The sequence below is a fragment of the Asterias amurensis genome, chromosome 7, assembly GCF_032118995.1.
Source record: "Asterias amurensis chromosome 7, ASM3211899v1".
Lineage (NCBI taxonomy): Eukaryota > Metazoa > Echinodermata > Asteroidea > Forcipulatida > Asteriidae > Asterias > Asterias amurensis.
In genome coordinates, this window is record NC_092654.1 from 21,989,227 (window position 1) to 22,012,719 (window position 23,493).

General features: G+C 36.8%; 1 protein-coding gene across 2 annotated transcripts in view; it reads right to left on the reverse strand.

The window, feature by feature from the left end:
* LOC139939440 (cyclin-dependent kinase 14-like) overlaps positions 1 to 23,493 on the reverse strand; it is a 113,708-nt gene that overhangs the window by 30,227 nt on the left and 59,988 nt on the right. The window contains exons 5-13 of one of the 2 annotated variants that reach the window (XR_011786308.1): positions 18,722 to 18,813; positions 17,047 to 17,221; positions 14,560 to 14,746; positions 13,873 to 13,993; positions 12,608 to 12,701; positions 12,199 to 12,262; positions 11,350 to 11,398; positions 8,250 to 8,389; positions 7,872 to 7,957 (exon numbers count right to left, since the gene is read on the reverse strand). Coding sequence is in view for 1 of the 2 variants with exons in the window: in XM_071935360.1 (XP_071791461.1) it covers positions 7,899 to 7,957; positions 8,250 to 8,389; positions 11,350 to 11,398; positions 12,199 to 12,262; positions 12,608 to 12,701; positions 13,873 to 13,993; positions 14,560 to 14,746; positions 17,047 to 17,221; positions 18,722 to 18,813 (981 nt within the window). In the remaining variant the exon portion in view is untranslated. Of the gene's footprint in view, positions 1 to 3,038; positions 7,958 to 8,249; positions 8,390 to 11,349; positions 11,399 to 12,198; positions 12,263 to 12,607; positions 12,702 to 13,872; positions 13,994 to 14,559; positions 14,747 to 17,046; positions 17,222 to 18,721; positions 18,814 to 23,493 lie in introns of those variants that run through there. The other variant, XM_071935360.1, reaches the window with a different exon arrangement.

Below are 23,493 nucleotides of genomic sequence, written 5' to 3' on the forward strand. Positions count from 1 at the left end.
CGTTAGAGGTGCTTCATTCACATACATTAGGTGTAGAAAACACATGACATTGTGATTATAAACCTGATAAAGATCTTACTAAAATTCAACGTGTATAGAACACTGCTGTTCGCCTCGTTTCTTGCCTGCCTCGTTCTCACCATATTACATGTACACCTGTACAAATGCAACTGCATTGGCTCCCAGTTAAGTTTGGAACAGTATACAAAATTCTTCTGTTAACTTTCAAGGCTCAAACATGTCAATCTCCTGCTTATTTATCTGAACTTGTTCATCATTATTCCCCTACTCGGACTTTACAATCATCTCAACAGTCATTGCTTTCTGCTACTAGAGCTTCTTCCATTTTTTATGGCCACAGATCTTTTTCATATGCTGCAAAGTTTCTTTGGAATAGTCTTCCTGTGCATATTCGCCAAGCTAATTCTTTACAATGTTTTAAGTCCCTGTTGAAAAGTCATTTGTTTAAAGCTGCTTTTTTGTAGTTTGCTTATTTGTATCTTGTATCTTTCTCTCATTGTTTATTTTATTGTTCTCTTGATGCGCTTAGAGGCTTTTTGCATTAGGCGCTTTACAAATGTCTTATTATTAATATTATTATTAAACCTAAGCTGCTAAGCAAGATAACTGACAGTTCATCAAGTTTTGCTGTAATTTCACTGCACCACAGCAATCTGTGCTTACAATCAAACTCTGCTAAGCAGCAAATTTCCTACCCAAGCTGTGCAAGTGAAGGATCTACTCTGAGTAACACATGCCAGAATTTCATGGGGGTTTTCTGAGCCTGAACAAAAAACAGATTCATTGCAAATGATAAAGAAGGTCGGACCACGACGAAAGCATAAAACCTCATGCTGGTGTTTTGATTGCTCAAAGAATGAGTAAACAGGTTCTATATTCACTTGTCTTGGATTTTTAGAAGTGTTAGGTTGGCTTTCCTCACCTTCCACCTCTAGGACCCTGGTTCGAATCACACCAGGGGCATTATGTTGATTGGGTTTTCAGTCAGTGCGTGGGTTTCCCTTGAATACTTATTTTCCTCCCACATCTAAAGCTTGAAGGAACACGTTGCCTTATCCGTCGAGTTGGTCTTTGAAAAGCGTTTGGAACTGTTTGTTATAAAATGCATATGGTTGAAAAGATGTTTTAAAAGTAGAATACAATGATCCACACAAATATGCCTTGAAATTGCATGGTTTTCCTTTTACCCTATCGACTAACACGGTCGACCATTTATGATAGTAAAATTTTTGTCTCCCATAAATGGCCGACCGTGTTAGTTCGCAAAGCAAAAAAAACCATGCAATTTCGCGGCAAATTTGTTTGGATCATTGTATTCTACTTTTAAAACATCTTTCCAACCATGTGCATTCTATAAAAAAAAAACGGTTAAAAACACTGTTTATTCTGCCAACTCGTCCAATTCAAGGCAATCTGTCATTCCTTAATTGCATTTCCCATGCAGAGATTCCTCTGTTTAAACCATCACTGTCAAAACTTCCACAAAGACCTGAGTGAACTATTCTAAAATTAGAACAGACCAAGATTGCTACAAGATGTGTGGTAAGCAGTAAGCAGTGAACCTTCTCTTATCCATCTCAACCGAAACACAGCTTCAAATACTCCAGCAGACTTTTGCGTTCCAATACAGTCCACCAATAAATTTGTGACCTCAGATGACCTCACCACAAAGGAACCGTTTTATGATCTCAACAGGATTGATCTAGTTGGGGTTGGATTCTTTCACCACTGGGGCCACCGGCCTCTCCAAGGTGAACGATGATAGCCACAACTGACCACCATGCAGAAAATATTGTCCCTCTGGACTCTTTCAGCAAGTCCACATCCAATGCCAGACATCCTAATGGCCAGATTACACCAGGGCCACTCCCCGCTCATACAGCATAAAGGGCTGTTTATAATCACTCTGTCACCAAGCTTGAAAAGAAGGAGGGAGGTCGAGTTATTTAAGAGTCCCCTCGACCCCTAGGGGGTCAGGAGTTTGACCTCAGAGGTCAGATTCAGATGCAATTTATCTTGGAGAATCTTTTTCTGAATGTTGTGATAATTCTCCGAATTCTTTAGGGTTTAATGGGTGTTTAAGATGGATTGATGAAGTGACCACAAACTGCTGGAGGTATTAAACCATGGAGCTATGCCGACACCAGACTAGGACCAGACAAATATGAGGTTGTGAAACAAATTATCACTAGAGAGTGAATATAATTGGGCAGTGGCTGAACCATGCAGCTTGACAATGGACTTACAATGATCATGGAGAGGTAGTAAGTGCAAGACTGTGGGTGCAGCCACAGCTTAAAGGCAGTGGACACTATTGGTTATTGTCAAAGTCTAGCCTTTACAGATGGTGTATCTCAACATATGCATAAAATAATAAACCTGTGAAAATTTGAGCTCAATCGGTCATCCAACTTGCGAGATAACAATGAAAGGAAAACACACCTGTTTCACACAAAGTTGTTTGCGTTTAGATGGTTGATTTCGAGACCTCAAGTTCTAAATTTGAGGTCTCTAAAAATTACTTCTTTCTCGAAAACTATGGCACTTCAGAAGGAGCCGTTTCTCACAATGTTTTATATTATCAACCTCTCCCCATTACTCGTCACCAAGAAAGGTTTTATGCTAATAATTATTTTGAGTAATTACTAATAGTGTCCACTGCCTTTAAACACTAATATTAATACAAACAGGCAACAATAACTGTTCTGACAGTAGTAGGCTGTAACAGCCAATTACCAATGGAGCACGAGCCATTGCTCTGCCACCATTGTTGTGGCCATGAGGCATCTTTTACAGGCACCAACTGCAGTGCATGCTAATGACAACTTTTGTGTGGCACATTAGTAATTTTTCAAACAGTGAACATTCCGATGTGATTGCGTTTTCTTCTTGGATATTGCCTGGAACTGGCTGCCTGTAAATTATCCTGTGTGACATATGACCCTAAGACTTGATTAAATGCAAGGGTCAATTATTAGTTGAAGCCAAACAAACCTTGTGTTGTTAAGTTCATCGTTAATTTATTAAATTTCAACATTCTCCCCCGATTATTTTGTAAGTACTGGTACATAAGTTTATTTAAAAAATCAAGTTGTGAATTTTATTTTAAAATAAATACAGCTTTCAATTACAAAACGAACCCCCAAAATAAAGATTTGCAAATTATGTGATTATACATTGCACAAATATAAATTTTTGTAAAAACCTCTTTAAAGGGTCTGGGTACTTTTTGTAGAAAAAAACACAATGTCTACAGATTTACATTAAACTTGAACACAGTTTGAAGATAATGATGGTAGAAAGCTTCCCTAAAAATATTACTTGCTGAGGTGCTGTAGTTTTTGAGAAATGAGTTAAACAATGTCATGAAAATAACTTTTGTCTCAGTTATCATGAGACAAAAATTATTTTAGCATGTAAAAACGTGTTTTCATGACATTGTTTTACTCATTTCTAAAAAACTACAGCATCTCGGCAACTAATATTTTAAGGTATGCTTTCTGCTATCACTATCTTCAAACGGTGTAAGTTTAATGTAAATCTGTGGACATTGTGTACCCAAATCCTTTAAACTGATCACTCCAATCCACACAGAGAGAAATAGATTAAGCTTAAGAAAATCATCCACTACAAGTTTAGTTGATCAACCACAAGATTTGTGGATATAAACCCTTTACTTGTGCTGGCATTGTACTTTTTCCTAACACAAAACACAATGTCCACAGATTTACATTAAACTTATACAGTTTGAAGATTATGATAGTAGAAAGCTTCCCATGAAATTTTAATTGCTGAGGTGCTGTAGTTTTTGAGAAATGAGTAAAACAAATAATTTTCGTCTCAGTTTTAGCATGTAAAAATGTATTAACCAGTTATGCTGTGGTTTTGGTATAATATCAAAACTGGTTAATGGGATTTTACATGCTAAAATAATGTTCGTCTTTCTGAGACGAAAATTATTTTGTGACTTGTTTTACTCATTTCTCAAAAACTACAAAACCTCAGTTAGTAATATTTGAAGGGAAGCTTTCCACTATCTTCAAACCCTGTAAGTTTAATGTAAATCTGTGGACATTTTGAAAAAGTACCCAAATCCTTTAAATTGGTTGAAACTTTTGTTATTTTTCGTTTGCCCTAAAATGATGTGGTTTACATCACATCTCAGGAAATAAATAAAGAATAATTTAAAATAAAATAAAATTATAATGAAATATAAATTAGATATTATAGGCTATAGAGGAAAATACATAAGTACAGCTTGTAATGTAAAAGAAATAGTAATAAAAGTGTGCTTTTTAAACTACAACTTGGAAATGATATAATACTGTCAAGCTCTTGAAGGGTCGACTCTTGATTTCTTGTTTTAATGCCCCCAGTAAAAATAAAATATTGTCTTACAAAGGTGCCCTTTATCATAGAAAAATGCCTTGACATTCTAAGAATGAAGTTTCTAAGCCGATGAAAATGGTTTGGTATAGAAGTCACTGGACACAAAAGCAAACTCTTGAGAACAAATTTGTCTGCAAGAATGAAATGATAGTCTAATAAACATCATTTTTCTTACACTGATATCTCAACTTCCAAACTCAGCTACCATTTTTAAAAAGAGAGATGTGGTATTTAGGCATTTGTTACTCACATAGTAAGTATTGTTGGTGTCAAATCACTACATTAGAGGCATAATCTATCGCACCAAAATGGTGGACATGTTAGCAAAGGTGTCTGCAGGGGCCTGAATCCCCCCTAAACAAAAACCACTTTGTGAAGAAAATGCAGTATGCAAAGGCAAATGTGAAAGGAATTTGGTGCCAAAAGTTCTCAGCAAAAAGTCTTTGTATGTTTTGTGAGAATTTTCTGCCTCAATGATTTGTTTAACACAATTTACTTCCAGATGGCTTGAGGTTATGAATCATACTGAACTAGGAAATGCTCAGTGTTGTGAGAGGTTCAAATTTGCTGGCCTTAAGAGCAAAGCTCAAGAAACTTGTCATCAAGAAAATACTAGAATTCTAGTATCTTCTAGAAATAATAATTACCAAACCACAGCTTTTAGTCGGGAACAAATTTGCTTTTAAATGGTGATGCATCAAAATATTTGATACGAGTTTGAACATTCAAAGGGAGAATTGGATGGGAAGTTTAAAATTATATGTAGTTTTACAAACTCCCTTAAGACACGTCTTTACGTCTTGTTCTTTGTATGTAATATGATTTATGGACGCAAATGCCAGATCTGGACTGGCGGCTACGGCTACGGCTACGGCTACGACTGTTGCTAAGGGTGTTGCTGAGGGCACCCCATACTTCATCACATGATGATGCAGCAATCCACCCATAGGCGCCAATTTGATGAAAAAAGAACCAGACTAATCAAACCGGCAAGCCTCATTTAAGCTACTTGGATTTGATTGGAAACAAAAGCTGCACCAAGTAAAGGTTGATACAATGCACTCATGCAACTACAGTTTCTCAACAGAAAGAGGAAGATGCCAAGCACAGCAAGAGTTTTTGTTATGTGTTTTAACATCTTTAGTGGCACATGTGAGAAAATATGGTTGACAGTAGAAGCAAGGGCTGTGCTTTACTAAACTTGTTCAATGAAATGCAATGGGTTTATGTGGTTGAAACAACTACGAGTTGAATCAGTTCAATGTGTTTCATACTGATGTGTAACTTTAAAATTGAGTGGACGTCTATCATGGTAGAGTTGGCTGAGAGCAATAGCTGTTCCTTTTTTCATAAAACAAAAATTGTGCAAAACCACCCTTTTTTTTACATTGACGGCAGCTTTTTATTTATTATAGTTCCTTTTTACAATTTCTTCCATGGAAGAAAATAATACTATGTTACAATAAAATACACAAGAAAATATACATAGTTATGTTCAATTTGTACACAGCCTTCCAATTACTAAATTGGAATTAATTAAAAAAAAAAAACAATTTCAGTTTTACAAAAGTACGGCATTGTTTGAGAAATTAGGGCCTACATCAGAAATTTACAGCGCAAAAAAACCTTCACAAATAATTTTTTTTATTCATCTGGCAAGATTGGGTATCAGTGGGGCGATCAAGAGAGGGCGCCATCATGATCCTGAGTGAGACCCTATTGCTCATCAACAGAGGGCGCTAGCACATTTAATTTGTCAAAAATTGTACTGGTCACTCTGAGCATTCAGTTCGGGAGTCCAACTAATTTCATTAGATTCATTTACATTTACGCAGCAGGAAAACTTGAAAAAAAGAGGAAATTTCCATGGGTATGACCTTAATATTGTATAGATGATTTTTTTTCTGGCTATTTATTTTACTGATTCTCAAAGGGTAACAGAATCTGAAATTTTGTTAATCGCTCGGGGACAACCTGCATTATAGCAAAAGATTATCACAATAAAAGTCTGTGTTTAAAATTATTTACACCTTGGTAATAATTATATAGCACGTCTTAAGGGCTTAGACTTTGTAGTCACATTGGAGAGATACAATGTGTTAATCTGTTTCTGTCAGACCACTCTGACAACTGAAAAAATAGGAAAAGCAAAACCCCAACTTCATAAGAAAGTTTTATTAATGTAATTTTATGCAAAGCAAGGGAAAGAAGTATACACTGTAAATCAAAAGAGCCTGTGACAATTGGTTGGAGCTTTGCTGGTGGCAGTAATAAAACAACTTTAAACAACCCAGTAATGTACAGTCAACCCTTACTGTCAAAACCATGCTATAAAGAGGTTCTGCTTATTAAGAGTACATTCTGAAGTCCAGATTCTCATTTCTGCTTTGTGTTACTTTGTTTGGCTGTACTCTTATAACAACATTCCTGTTAAAAAAAGGTAGTTTGACAAGTCAGCAACTTTGTTTTAACGAGAGTTGACTGTATAACTTTCTGGTTAGTTGAACAGGAAAACAAACTTGTAAGGTAAAAATCCACCACAACAACAAAAGATTCATCAAAAAAGAAGTGCTTGTCATACAAACCAACACTCATTAATTATAGAACCATTTTCAAATCAACAGTAAATAGGGTACCAGCCTATCAATAGCACACACAAAGTATTAAGTTTGTGGCTGGTAACCTTTTTTTTTTTTTTTTTTTTTTTTTTTTTTTTTGCTGAGCTGAGCAGCTTTTTTCCCGCTCTAAGCAGATTTGTTTGTTTCTGGTGGATTTGTAGCCTACTTTGTTTTAAAAAGAGAATAAACATTGTAACAAGTGAGAGGGAGTGATGGGATGGGTTAGTGCGCAGTCACCGAACTCAATAACAATAAGCACTTTGATACGCGAATTTACAGGAACGTTACAGAATTGGTAAGAAACAAAAAACGTGAAGACCAAAGATTAACATAAAACTTACACGGTCTCACGATGATGAAAGTAGAAAACATCCCTTGAAATGTTTCTGTCTGAAATGTCATATTTGATGAGAAATAAATAATCTAATTTCACCTTTAGAGTTTATCGCTCATCAGTGATAGTTTTACTCATTTTTGTTTTTTGCATCGATGTCATTTATATATCCTGGTTAGCGTTTTCTGTTCTATGATGCCCATCCTGCATCCTTCCCGGTAAAGGCGTCTTTCCGACTTAAACCCACGCCTCTTCATACGACAGGCTCCAACAGTCACCAGAATGCATTGGCCGAGTTCACTAACTTGAATTTGCCTTTTACAAGTTGCGACAGGCGTTGGGAACGGCAGTTTTTATTTGGATGCTGTAGCAGTAGCGAGCTCCGTCAACCAATCAGAGGAGCTGTTAGCAAAGCACTTCGGCAAAATATGCATGAAAGCATGTGATGAGTGCACTTATAACACTGTGCGGGATTGGATGGTTGAACAACCAATCAGAGAGAGACTTACAGATGTGAGTCATCAGCAGAAGTCCTCTCACTTGGATGATTTCTCTGGTTCTAGCTTTATGCCTGGGACATTAAAAATGGACGCAACTGTGGGTGGAAAGGAGAAACAAAACCCCCATTAATTATATATACTATGACAACTTTAATGACAACCACAGGTCTCTAAGAACTGGGCCCCTTGGCCAGAAGTGGGGGGGGGGGGGTGATTGTTGTAACGAAATCCCAAAATATTCAGTAACTAGACAACAATACTTATATTAGTCATTGTGGCATCAGTGGTTAGCTTGGTAGGATTCAAACCCACAACCTTGTGATTGCAAGTCCTGCAGTCTAACCACTGGACCACAGTCATTTTGACATAAAACAGAGAGAAACTTACTATCTGGGAGGTCGTGTATTTTCGTTGGCAAGTCACTGAAGTAATGATGCCTCATGGCATCGGTGGTTGATATTCTATTTCTTGGGTTCAGCTGAAGAAGACGTTTGGCAAGATCGTCACCTCCGTAACTGACACACAGACTGAGGAAAAGAAAGAAGACATAAACAACAAAAATCAGACGAATATTCACCTGTTCTAAACGATGTCAAAACTTTTTACGATGCACACATAGTTCAGAAGTTTTCAATGATTGTGTGAGAAAAATTTACAACTCAGAAATTTACTGAGTTAAGAATAATATTAACCAAGTTCCTAACCATTTATTGTGCTATCACCACTATGCACATAGGTTGAACTTTGTTCTGGTCATAAGGAAAAAGACGTTGGAAAAATAAATGTAGATCAATCCTTCCGAATTCTGAAAAAAACCCGAAGAGAACCCTTGTATATATTTTAGCGTTTTCTTCTAAACATGCCAGCCTGCCGACTATGGGAAGTACCTATGCTTCCCTTTGATTTGTCATGATTCGTCAAAGTTTCCTGCATGTACAGCTAGTCAAGTCGTAGGTGTTCTCAAACTCTCCACAAGGACAATAGTCCAGTATTGTGAAATTTGAGTCCTGGGACTTCCTGTTCCCCAGAAACTACAGAGCCCGATTTCCACATCTGATGCATATACCATTTGTATAAATATTTACACCAGATCTCAAAAAGTGGCAGTGTACATTAGAATTCATCAGCAGTTTTTGGAGAAATAAACTCTTGAACAAACTTTCTGAACCTAATTGCAATCCATGCCCTTGATATCTACCAGAGAAAACAGAGGAAATTTCCTCCATGCCCATGGTCATTGCCTTGGTGCCCCTATAACGTGGTCCATTAGAAGTGTTAATTTCCCTGATAGAGATGCCCTTTTACTTGGGAAAAGCTTCCTTGCCCTTATAACCAATGAACCAATTATCAGGCCTGGGTCCAAATTCATAGAGCTGCTTAATCAGCAAATAGTGCTTAACAATTTTCTGCTCAGCAAAAATGAGCAGGATACCATTTACAAAATGGTACATGTTGGATGGTGTTTTGATGGATACCATTATTCTGGTAAGCATAACTTTGTTACTTTTGTTAGGCTACTTTTTGAGTTTAAGCAGCTCTATGAAATCAGGCCAAAGACTACATTCTTGATTACTTTAATGATGTATGCTTAGGTGAAATCTAGGTTGTGGTTGTATTTCCTGGAGTGAAGGGGGGGGGGGGGGGTGGTTGGGCTTGGGTGACAGTTTGAGTTATATTATTTTACATTGTTCACAGCAGGGTTGGTTAAAACCAGATATTGTGGCCTAGTGTTATCTGGTTTGTGGTTTCACACACACAGAGTATGAGGTCCGACAAAACAAGAGAAAGACGGTGAGTTTTTTTCAAGGGAAATGGAGGAATATCTTCAGGGTCAATGGCCTACAAAATAGAATGTGAAGGTGTAGATGTTCTTAAAACCTATCTTTGAAAACCCTTTCCCTTCTTTCAATACAAAAACCTTTTCTGTGTAAAATTATTTCAACCGGCTTAATAATAGCATATGGTGAAGGATTGGGATAGTATTGTTAGCCTCTGTTTAAATAAGCGTCAATTATATTTCGTTAAGAAACAAACAAAGCTAGATAAATGGTACATGGTTTCAATTGCCAAGTGTTCAAAGTTTTGGGAGGAAAAAAAAAAAAAAAAATACTAGAAACCAATGATCCATCTTGAAACTTGTGCTGAAAAAGTGTATCAAACGTTATGCAATTTGGTCGCTGGATTTCTCAACCACAATTCTTAATGGCTGTAAATGTTTATGATAACAAAATATTTGAGGCTGACTGAAACCAGTCAAGTACCAGTATGCAGAAACAGGTTACCAGCTAAAATGCCATTAAGTTCACATTGTTGCGACTGGTGCTGCACTCATTTTTCGCTTAAAGCCATTGGACCCTTTCGGTACAGAAAAAAAAAAAAAAAAGTTCACAGATTTACAAATAATTTACAGGGTTTACAGAAGGTAATAGTGAAAGACTTCTCTTGAAATATTAGTCCATGAAATGCTTTACTTTTTGAGAAAACGGTAAAACAATATAAATTCTCGTTAACGAGAATTACGGATTTGTTATAAACACATGTCATGACACGGCGAAACGCGCGAAAACAGGAGTGGGTTTTCCCGTTATTTTCTCCCGACTCCAATTTCCGATTGAGCCTAAATTTCCACAGGATTGTTATTTTATATATAAGTTGTGATACACGAAGTGTGGGACTTGGACAATACTGTTTACCGAAAGTGTATAATGGCTTTAAACAACAACTTTGATGAGCAGTATTTTCTGCTAAACAGCTTCATGAAATTTAGCTATTGTCTTTTAAGTTATGCTAGTTCTAGTCCCACTTAAGCACCCAAACAGCTCTGCAATTTTTTGCACTTTTGTTTATGCATTGTTCCTGTTTAACTTTTTTTTGTTTAACCTTCACAATGAGCCTCTAACCACCCTCCAAGTTCCCCGCTGTAAACTTCCTTTTCCTGTCAAAAAAACAACTAAACAACCGACTGGAAAATCCCATCCAAGGGATCTCAAATCTCTACAGGATGTTGAACTTCCTCTGTCACAGAAAACCACAAGTTCCTAGGACGATTGGCTAAAAATAAACTTCTACCTACCTTCCTACCTTTTTAAGAGAAACTTGGGAATTTTATTCAATAGATGTTGAACTTGCATCGTGGATATAGAATATTAATTTCCCTCCCGAGTAATATGCCTGTGATTTTTTTTTTCACAGAACTCGGGAATGTACTGAGTATACAGTGCTAACACACATCGGTGTATATGGGTAAAACCAAAATTGATATCAGGAATGTTTTGTTGGTGAAAGCTTTGAAGTAACCTTGCTGTCATTTCATTGATGTTATAATTGCATAAGACAGCTACCCTAGAATGTGGATGTTGTGGGTTCCAATCCCACTGGAGTACTCTATGTATTTCTTGCCTCACAGGGCTTGGAAAGCACCCAGTACTTAAAAAAAAATTAAAGTAATACAAAAATATTTAAAAAAAAATGTTACTGTAACTCTTACCTTGGTACTACTTCACAGAGGAATTTGGGCGGATAAACTTTAGTCACTACTGTAAAAACAAACCGGACAAAAATAGACAAATGAAACTACAAAATCGCAATCAGTACTCAAGTGATAGAAACAGCTCCACGAAACCAACATTCTTGGTTATTTACTGTAAATTATTGCAACACTGCAATTGAGGAAACACTAAGGTTTTTTTCACTGATTGTAAATGCGGTATTTTGGCTATGGGTTGTGTTTGAACATGTAAGCTTTATCAAGTTTGGTGCGTTTAAATTTCTACCAAAACTGTTCAGTAATGATTATTATGCTGCAGAGTTTAAGACACTGGACACCTTTGGTAATTACTCAAAATATATAATAAAATAAAAACTGTAACGAGCAATAGAGAGCTGTTGATAGTATAAAACATTGTGAGAAACGACTCCCTCATGAGGTAATGTAGTTTTTGAGAAAGAGGTAACTTCTCACTAAAATATTTGAATTTGAGAAAGACTTCAGACCTGAAGCTTTTCTCAGGCATCTAAAAGCACACAAATTTTCTTGCACCTTCGATTACCAATTGAGCCCAAATTTTCACAGATGTGTTACTTTGTGTCGTCTTGTTGGGATACACCAAGTGAGAATTATTCAAACATTTGATTGCATATTCCTGATTGAATACTTTTGGATAGCAATTTGTTTTTAGAAGTTATGTGGCAAAATTTTGAAACAGGGAATGGCTTTCTCTTTCCATATGATGAAATAAAACTTAAACTTCCTCGTCCGGAGGTGAGCAACACGCAGGAAGTATCCGATTCTATGTTTCAGTTTCAACCTATAAGAAAAAAGCTCAGTTCAACTTACCTGTTTTATAGTTTGGTAGTCTTGTTACACCTGGCCAATTTGCCTCTGTTGGGGTTCCCAAAATCTGGGGAAAAAAAAACATTGACAAAATCAGTCAATCTTCAACGTCAAACAACAATGGATATATGTTTGTACCAATAAAATGAGTTTAGAAACATGCCAGCCAAAAAGAAATACACAAAATAACAGGTATGTGAATTTATATGAAGTACAGCATTGTGTAGCTGAAATAGTTTGGAAGCTTTTTGTGTAAAATAAAAGAAGAAATCTATTGCAATATATCATGATCAAGCTCGGACATTTAAAAATCAAATTAAATAATAAATATTGGATTGAAACTTCTACCACAAGAGGGCAGTAAACAAAATGGTGCTGTCAGAATTTAGTTGGATAAAAATAAATACCATACCTTGAATATTCTCTCGAGTTGGTCTTTGTAATCTTTCATTCCGGGGAATGCTGGATGGCCCCTCAACATCTCAATGAATATACAGCCAACACCCCTATCAAAAAATGGTCAAGTCCATTAGCTTCTGACTTTTGAGATGAAGTGAGTTACCCAAAGAGGACTTTCAAAACTCATTTCTTCAAAACTTTGCAAAACTGTTCAAATGACGTCAACAGTTTTTTCTAAGTGGATGTATCTTTACAGATGAATACAGTTGCTGTTAATGAAGACATTTCTTCATATTAAGAACATTCTCACCCCATGAAGTCAAAATGTGAAGTATGTTACATAATTGTCAATGGTATGCCAGGTGTAGTGAGCATCAAACTGCCTCCATCGATATCTGGAGTGACAGTCTAAAGTGACATCAATTTAAATGATTTCATGTCATTGAAATATTTCTGGTGGCTGACAAAAATAGTTCACTCAGTGAATAATAAATGCAGACACTACCTTTGAAAAACTTCATCTGACTAAGGTTAAGTTCTGTTGCCTCAGTATTTATAGACATTTATAAAATGCAGTTTTATTTTCAATTTTATAGCTACTGGTAAATTTATAATAATTATTACTAGAGTCTTATGTCGGGCAAACAGATTTATTTATTTATTTCTTGTTTATCCTGGGAAATCCATTCAGTAAGAAAAACACACTGATCTCCCATGGATCCCAGCTAATAACAATCTACAGAAGTGAACTTAAGATAAAATATTAAAAATTTACACAGAAAAAACAAGAAGCAGGAGACCAAGCCCTCCCTAATGCCGGCCCGGCCTTGTGGAATTCACTTTCTGATAGCTGAACAAAAACAAACTCACTAGAATCATTCAAGAATTTGCTGAACACACTTGGGTGTTTTTTTTTTTTTTTGGGGGGGGGGTTTAAAGGACACAAGTGTCATGTTTTCAATTATAAATGTTCTGTTTTGAGATTATTGACAGATTATTGTTTGAAGCATCTGTTTGTTATTGGTTTTATTTTTTGTGATATGGACTCATAAAGACTTCAACAAGGATGAGACATTGGATTAGGGTTTGAGGATTCAACTTGAAAGTTCTCAGGAAATTTGAAACCTTTTCATGAGTGAAACCGGAGTTACATCTCTAAGCTTGCATTACAGTTACATGATCATTTTATCGCCAAGTAGGTCCAAGGATCTCACTACATATCCCCGAGTGAAATTACAGCTACTAATTTCAACAAAATGTGTAAATTTAGAGGCTCACCAGATGTCTAGTTGTGTAGAATAATCTGTAGATCCTAAGAGTACATCTGGAGGTCTGTACCACAACGTGACCACCTCATGCGAGTAGGTTCTACTTGGGATGGACTTGGCTCTTGCTAGACCTAAATGAAGATACAAGACACAAAGGATGTTGGTTAGAAGCTTCATCGAGATGGGCGATGATAAAATAGGAAGAGTTGTAGTGTTAACATTTAACATTTTTTAAGTTGCGAAACATGGATCTTCCATTTTTTAAACACGTTTGAGACTATGCTTCCCACTGTAGGCTTTCTATGATTAAGTAAAAAGTTATGAGAGAGGACATTAATGCCTTTTCTGAAAGTAAACCTCAACAGCAAATGTCTGCACATGTATTTTTGAGGATTCTGAACAGAACAAAATTAACTAATAATTCTTCTCTATCCCCTCTGAAATATTTAAAGAGGTTTTGTTTTCTTCGGATGTTTTTTTTTTTAGCAGTCAATTTGAAATACATGATAAGAGAGAGAGAGAGATAAGCAGAAAACACACATAAAAAGCAAGGGGTAACGAAGAAGACAATTTGATGAAGACCTTGCTGTGTTAAGAATATAGTTAAATCAAAATTGTTCTCTATCCCCGCTGAAACATTTAAAGGGATTTTTTTTTCTTTGGATGTGTTTTACTTGACTTGACTGAGGAAACTTACCGAAATCTGCGAGTTTGAGTTCACCCGTTTCACTGATGAGAATATTTTGTGGTTTCATATCTCGATGGAGAATTGTCCTCTGATGACAGAAGGAGAGACCCCTCAGCAACTGGAAAAGGAACAGCTTGACATTGTGTGGGTTCAACCCACCTGGGTGCTTCTCCAAATACGCGCTCAGATCTGTATGCTGGAGGAGAGAAGATAGAGTGTAGTTGATGTCATTAAGGCTTAGTATGTATCATCCATTATGAACAACAGAAAAATCAAAGAATCAAGCAAAAACGTTGGATCACGATTTTGCAAAAACTTTGCATCTTGCACATAATATGCTTTGTGCAAAAACATTGTGTATCGGCTCAAACTTTTTTTGTGTGTAGGAGAAACAACATTTTCAAATGCAGGCCTCCGATACTTCACGGAGGCAACAAAGGCGATTGCCTCCATGCCCCCCCCCCCCCCCGCCATTGCCTTGGTGCCCTTAAAATGCTACAGTAGATATTTCCTCATCAAGGATAAAAATGCTTTAGAGCCGTTGCCCTTTCTAAAACAAGAAGCATACAGGCCTGAACATAACACAACTAAATAAGTATCAATCAACCTGGATCTTATGATTCTAAGGCAATTTTCATCCTGTGTTGAAAAAGTAAACTGGATATTTTAATTTGAAACAGCGAGTTTCAGACAAAGCGAATTGAGTTGAAATACAGCACCAGATGTGCTCAACCTACAGCAGGTCTCTACCGAAAGACAATCTTACCACTCATTCAATTTATTTGAGTTGACTTTGCTAAAACCCCCCCAAGAGACAAAACAGCGCCCCTGGATATGCTTACTGTTTCATTCCAAAAGTCTGCGTTCTAGATTTCCGTTCTTCGGTGTATTGTTGTATTTAATCAAATTGTTGCATGAAAGGCTGGTGGACAACTTAGCCCAATTTCATGGCTCTGCTTACCGCTGAATTCTGCATCTACAGAAACAATTAACCGCTTAGGCAGGGTAAACGCATAAATTCTGCGCAAGTTGTGTAAGTGAAGAATGGTCAGTTTCATGAAGTTCGATGCACACTGTGTAACTCACTCACACTAAGCTCAGAATTTTCTGAATAAGCGCAAACCTTTTGCTTTTTGTTTACTCCCAAGCAATGGTAGTTATTTCCCAGGAAAATGCTAATTCCCGGGAATGCGCAGGAGTTAGTCATGCCAAGGTCGACCACAATTCAAAGAAAATCCTCAGGAAAAACGACTAATGCGAAAAGGGCATAAGAAATCCAAGACCATACCAATTCCATGCCGAGATTTAATACACATACAAGAAGCATGGGTGCAACACATTATGCACTCACTACACGATGTACATTTGAAGTGACACAAATTTAATGCACCACCCCCGTCCGTCTGATATAACATAGCGGGCGAATTTACGAACAAATTTTAAAAAAGCTCTCTCTACGTCAATTACCAGTGAAAACAATACACCTTTAACCTTTTGTGATGTGAATAACAACTTGTTATTTAAGCATCGCAGCCTGACGTTTTTCGCGTATAGTCAAGCGTGTCATTGATTTATAGTCGCACTGTTGGCTCAGAGAAAGGTGGGCTTCTTAGAAATCTTGCGTTCTACGACTTTGACATGAAATTCTGTATCTCAAGCATTATGGGAAGAAATCAATGTTACATCCTATACCCTAAAGAAGAATATTGTGAGTGTAAATATTTGCATGCGTTTTCTAGTTTTGATTAACCTAAATAAAAGGTCTGGTTTGGATGAAAGCTAAAGCCGTCCCTTACTACTTTTATGTTTAAATCGGGGATATCTATTTTAGTACACAAACATCTGCACTATTCTGCTTTATTCTTCTTCAAAAGTATTTTTACAAAGATGACCCAAACTTACCAGACTCCTGGATGGGGCTACCCTCTACTATTGACGGACTGCTTTAAATAAATTGATAAATAAACCGGAAGGTCGCAGTTTCAAATCCCGCTCTAGTCAACTACTTCTTTGTTGGCCCCAAATTTATTTATTTGCACCTAGTCAGTTTCCCTTGTGGTTTATGACTTGTAAAATAAATGTTTTCACTTTTCCTTTGGTCATGAAATCTTATGAAAACAAAATCTCATGAAAACAAAATTGTCCAGTGACAAAACATAAATTCTGGTGCAATTAGAAAACAAAATGCTTCTTTTATGCAGACAAGTTTTTAAACTGTTCTTGAATATGCCAAGTGAGTATGAAAGTTTCACAGTTTCAGGTAGGGAGTTCCAAAACCTCGGTGCTGCACTCTTAAAACATCTCTACCCCCATCAATGATTTGGAGTTGTTTTTCCGAAGGAGTTTGTGTTGTGAACAGCCTAAGACTATTTATGTACTGTGGAACTATCAACATATGATAGGCAGGTGTAAAAAACTACACCCTAACTGGATCACCCCCAACCAAAAACACACTCAAGGGACAAATCTTTGGTGTTCAATAATTCAAAAACTCACCACATACTCGATGACAAACGTGAGCGTCGTCTTTGTGTGGATGATGTCATGAAGACAGACAATGTTTGCGTGCTTCAAACCTTTCAGGAGCGACGCTTCCCTGATTGCCGTAAAAGGAGCGCCCTCGTCTTGTTGTAGACGGATTTCTTTAAGCGCAACGACTTGTTGATTAACGCTGAAGGAAAGAGAAAGAGAGGAGGAAATCAAGGAGAAGGGGTTGAGGTTATTTTGTCAGACAGGAAAAGTGCAATGTGGGGGGGGGGGGGAATGCATTAAAGGTTGTGTTAGAATAAAGAGTATTTGGTTGAGTGTTTGATACCAGATAGATTAACTTTATTATTGTTATTATTTATCCGACCAAGATTTCAACAAACAGTACAAGATACAATATTACCGTACTAAAGAAATATAACAGTATAAGAAACAATGAATGTAAACTTATGACACCAAGAACAATTGTAAACCAATGGTTGAATGAGACAGAGCACTGGCAATCAAGCAAGACAATTATAAAAACAGACAGGACAAGCCCATTCTAAGATGGCCAGGATTAATCAAAGTGAGCCTAACCACTGTGACTCGAAAGCCTATCAATCCAATCTTAAAATGGGAATAGAATCTTTAACAAACATTTAAAAACAGTAAAGATAAACTTTGGAAAATAATAAATATGAAGAACAAAATAAATATGTTTATGTTAAGAAAAACCTATTTACATGTAGCAAGAACATTTGGAAGTGCACATTTGAGTTTTAAAAAGCTGACCTAAAAATAATGTACAAATGAGGGGGGAAAAAAATACAGAAATTATGTGTGTCTATACTTCAACATTGCCGCTACCCTACGCAGTAACACCGAACAATCAGAGAAACACAATCTAAAGGGTTGTTTAAGGCAAAGTATACCTTTGGTTTTTGAAACATGTGAAAATTTGATTTGAGTTGTGGTTGCGTTTTAGAAATATCACTGAAAATCCAGAGCAAATGAATCCATGCAGGAAGTAAAATACCTAATGGGAACACACAATAATATGAGAAGTGTTTCTGACAGCAGCGCTTCGCAGATTCCAGTTTGGCATAACAACTGATACTTTTTTTACATTATAACCACAAAACTTTGAAATGATACTATTCTCACAATGCTTTATACTTTCGAAAGCTGCTGTGCTTCTAACCAAGTAAGCTTTTATTACCATAAATTTTTAAGGAACATTACAGAATTGGTTTTTGCTAACAAAACAGTTGCTGGCAGTGTAAGCACTTAATGTAATCCATCGTATACATAAACTGACAAACCTGTAGAAGTTTGAGATCGATCAGCCATCTGGGTCACGAGAGAATAGTGAAAAAACGATTACAATTTTTTAATTGTTCGATGCCAAATTAAAAATTGAAAATAAAAATAAAAAACGCGAAGTTAGTTTATTTTTTTCTCATCAAATATGACATTTCAGACAGAAATATTCCAAGGGATGTTTTCTACTATCATCATCATTAGACCCTGTAAGTTTTATGTAAATCTGTGATCTTCACGATTTTTGTTTCTTACCAATTCTGTCACGTTCCTTAAAGAGTGATTAGGTACTGAACGTTTACCCCCCCCTTTAACACTTAAATTTCAAAATAAATTCTTCAAAATTGCTATAAATAGAGAAATTGGATCTTAAATTACCTACCTGCTTATTGCCTTATACACTTTGGCATATGAACCTTCGCCCAGTTGACCGATTTTTGTGTATGTCTCTGACTTGCCGAATGGTGAACAGGACTGCAAAACAAGAACAAAAAACAAAGACGTTTTAGATTAAAATTGATAGAACCAAGTTGAAGACATTGAGGGTTCCACACTGCTTGTCCATTGAGTGGTAACAAGTACGCTAAATGTGAGTTTTATATCTGTAATGGTAAAAAAGGGCGTTCAGTGTACCCTGCTAAAAATTGTCTTATTGAAATAAAAACAAATTCATTTTTAAAGACACAACTAGAAATAATTTCTAGTTAGATTTTTGGGAGTGACACAAGATAAGTTTTCTTAAAATAGGCTATATTATTCTATTATTTCATAAATACAATTTTTAGCAGTCTAGATACTTATACATCTGGAAACAAAATAAAAATCCACAGATAAATGTTTTTATCAGAAAGCATGTTTCTTGCCTAATACTTTAGTTGGTGAATTTTTTTTACCAATAAGTTATATTGGCCAGGACTTCAAAAATAATGCAAAGCAACTTATGAACTCCATACAAATGGTACTGACGCAACAACCCCTGATAACTCCAGTGGACTTCATAATTCTGATGATCTTACAAACTCTACATAGCATTGCGGAAAACCAGAACAGGGAAATTGATGCACTGTTCAGACCTTAAAGGCAGTGGACACTATTGGTAATTACTCAAAAATAATTTATTAGCATAAAACCTTACTTGGTAACGAGTAATGGGGAGAGGTTGGTAGTATAAAACATTGTGAGAAACGGCTCCCTCTGAAGTGGAGTAGTTTTCGAGTAAGAAGTAATTTTCCAAGAATTTGATTTCAAGACCTCAGATTTAGATTTTCAGGCCTCAAAATCAAGCATCTGAATGCACACAACTTCGTTTGAAAAAGGTGTTTTTCCTATCATTATTATCTCGCAACTTCAACAACCGATTGAGCTCAAATTGTCACAGGTTTGTTATTTTATGCATATGTTGAGATACAGAACGTGAGAAGACTGGTCACTGACAATTACCAATAGTGTAACTGTCCAGTGTCTTTAATGAGGATGCGGATGACGTTTCCCCTCTGTTATCAGTCGTTGTTAAAGCCATGCCAGACAAAGCAATTTAAAGGCACACAGTTCCAGGTATTCTCACAAAAAGCAATTCACACAACAGTTTTATGAGGAGGGAACTACATTAACAAAATTAACTCCCATACAAGTGTTCCTTTTGAAGGTAGTGCAATTGGTTGCCTTCAAGTTGTCAGTAAAAATGTCCTCATTTAGCAAGATTAGAACCTCAGAATGATTTAATGTACATTCAATCCTAGTTTTTGAAGACATAATAAATTCCACCGTTCCTCAGTCTGGTAACTCGAATCACTTAATTCAGGGGTCGATTTCACAAAGAGTTAAGACTAGTCTTATCATGAGTTAGGACAAGTTACTTGTCCTAACATAAGACTAGCCATACGTTTTGTATATATCTCCTAGGACTATAGTCCTAAGTTTTAACTCTAGTCCTAACTCTTTGCGAAATCGACTCCCTGACGATCTTACAAAGACTGAAAGTCTTTGCGGATGGAAAACCCGTCCAATACAAGTTGGTACAATATGAGGAATATGAATTATGTACAAAAACCATTCACGACAATGCTCCTTAATGATTTTAACCTCCACAATCTAAAATTTAATCCTAACAAAAATGACAATAATTTCCATCCAAAATGTGGCAGCAACAAACCTTGCATGGTGGGCAAGTTCCCCTTCGTTGTATTTCATTACGTGGTTTCTCATCGCACAGTGGTAAATGAACACTGTTACGTAGTCCAACGTTGTGACACCCCACACATACAGCAACGTTAGGCATCCTTCTAATATAAAAATCACTTAGTTGACCTCCAAAAAAACAATCCTGTCTCTTCGAATCACTTCTGAAGTATGGCTGTCAGTCCGCCAATCCATGAGTTTTAAATAGAAAGGAAAAATCCAACAGGAAATGTTGGCAGATAAGAGAATAACAGTTTACGGGGCATACGACGGAGCGGTTGCTGTGGTGGGTCTGCAATGACCTTGTTTATCGTGGCGTAGTACAAATGCCAGTGACGTAACTCTTCACCAATCAGGAAGCTGCCTCACATCATGAATATTTATAGGATGTGGACTGAATCACTTACACGTTGAACCAACCAGCGTGTTATTGTGAGTGGGTTGGCAACTACGTGTACTTGCATAACCAACGTGTAAGTACATGCCTACAGGCGATATCACTTCTATATTTACAAACACGTACAATACGTGTGTGCGACCACTTTTGATATCCACTGACAACAAATTGTGAAACACTCCTCAAAAATTAGGAAAAAACATTTAGTAATCAATTATGTTTTTACTATTTGCTATTGTGGTTAGGTTTGTTGTTGTTGATTCGCAATTGTTTCTAACACATTCTAGGTGATTCACACGCAGGTGATTTGAAGGGTTCGTCCGACGTCCAGGGTGGCACCAAGATTTCGTAACAAGACAGGTTTTCAACTGGGGTGTCGTGGCTGAGTGGATTTCTGATGCTTCTGTTCAGCAGAGTGTGGGTCTGAATCCCGGTCGTGACACCTCTGTCCCTGAGCAAGACACTTAACTATAACTGCTTATCTCCAGGCAGGGGTAAATGGGTACCTTCAAGGGCAGAGATGGTTCTTGTGATTGGTTTAGCCAAATAGCGCATATGGTTGTTGACAGGCTGTATACTCCCCAGGGAGTTGAGATGGTTTAAGGAATGATTTAAGGCCTATTGACCAGGGGTAATAATGTCAAAGCGCTTTGAGATGCCCTTGGGTGTGAAAAGCGCTATATAAAAACTGGTTATTATTATTATTATTAAATTCTAACAATTTGATGGCATGAAAATAACAGAGCTTGGTAAATCATTTGGAACTTAACCAAATACTAAAGAGTGTAAAACTTTGAGTGTTGTTACAAAAGATTCCAGGAAGGTTGCCAAAGTTATTGTCCCTTGTGTAACTTTTCTTCTTCCGTGTAAAATGTTAAAATTGGAACAAACTCTCCAGGAAATGTCTAAAAGATTAATCCTTTCTCAATAATCAGCCTGGTTGAGATAAACTACGATGGAACATTCGTTAAAGGTGCAGATGACACATCAAAGGGCACGGCTGGCCAAACTACTCCCCAATAGTGGAGAGGATGTTTATCTGAAAGACACTCTATATTTGTCATTGTCAATTGTGTCATATGTCCTTTGGATATAACACTCCTCATTTACATTCCTCCAGCTTCAACTACAACTTGACTGAGCAAGTCTAGCGAAATAAATTATACATGAGGACCTGTTTAATAAGTGCGCAAGTTTGTTTCCTGCATGAGTTTGTTTCCTTCACGCTTTAAAGCAATGTGCGTGGGAAAAAAATGGTCCCAAAGTGTTAGATTACGCGGAAAAAACTTGTACAATTTTAGTTCGTTGTTCAGTGGGAAATCCGGATAAGTGTTATCCTACTCAAGGTTGGTTCGGGTTGCGCAAAGAAAATTTTACGCATACAGGATATGAACAAAAAAACCTCTGGTTTAATGTGTTGGTGCTCTACCAACTGAGGTATCTAGCTGGCACCTCTGAACCTTCTGATTGGCCCCGGACAAAATAGGGAGACCACCACCAAAGGGGACACATGTAGCTTAGTTGGTAGAGCACCGGCACGCTAAACCAGAGGTCGTGGGTTCAAATCCCACTCTAGTCAACTTGTCCTTTTTCAACCCCAATTTATTTACAATAGTCAGTTAGGTTCCCGTGTAGTTATAAACTCGTTGCCCATGTAATTTATCAAGTTGTAAACTTGATGAACTTGTATTTAGTTGTAGCTTAAATATCAGGGCTAGCTTGACTGGTGTTTCTTGTGGAAGTCATACAGCACCTGCCCAAGCCATTTGTGGCCGTCATAATTGAGGCAAATGATTTAAAATCTGGATAAACAATGGGAAAAAAACTGCTTGTGATGATTGACAAAAGCAGATTGACGTCACCAGGGAAACATTTCTATTCTTAATAGTCTCTTAAATGTAAATTACATATTTACCACCACCGGGATGTTATTCCAAGCTCACAGTTACAGAAACTATTTTGGGATTAATCAGAATGATCAGACAGGAAGCACAAAGGGAGCCCTTGCATGTATACATATCATGGTAAAGAAGGCTTGGCTGTAATATGACTTTAGTGTACAAGTTGTTTGTGTTATAAAATCAATCAATAAGAAGACATTTAGCGCCAAAAACAACATAAACTGTTCAAAAGCGAGGAGACAGTTACATGGAATTAATCACAATACACATTTGAGAATGTTTTTTTTTTTAATATATACATTCTCTGAGTATCTTTGGTGTGATTTGGAAGAAGAGGAAAGTGTGAGATGCTGCAATAAGGTGGTTTTTACAAAACAATAAATATAAAACTGTTAACAATTACAGATTGCACAAAGCCAGGGGTAGATGCAAGTCGCTTCACCATGTCTACCCCTGCCCCCTTGAAATGTTTTATTATACCCTTATTGATAAATGGTGTTGTCACACAAAAAATGGACTCCCACTTGCAGTCCCCCCCCCACCCCCTTTCTATGAAAAGTGATACTTCTTCATGAAGAAACAAAATACAACAAAAAGAATGATTATTGGTGTTGTCAAGACTTAAACACAACAAGTTTGATACCCACTTGCCCCCCCCCCTCTTTAATAAGAAATGTG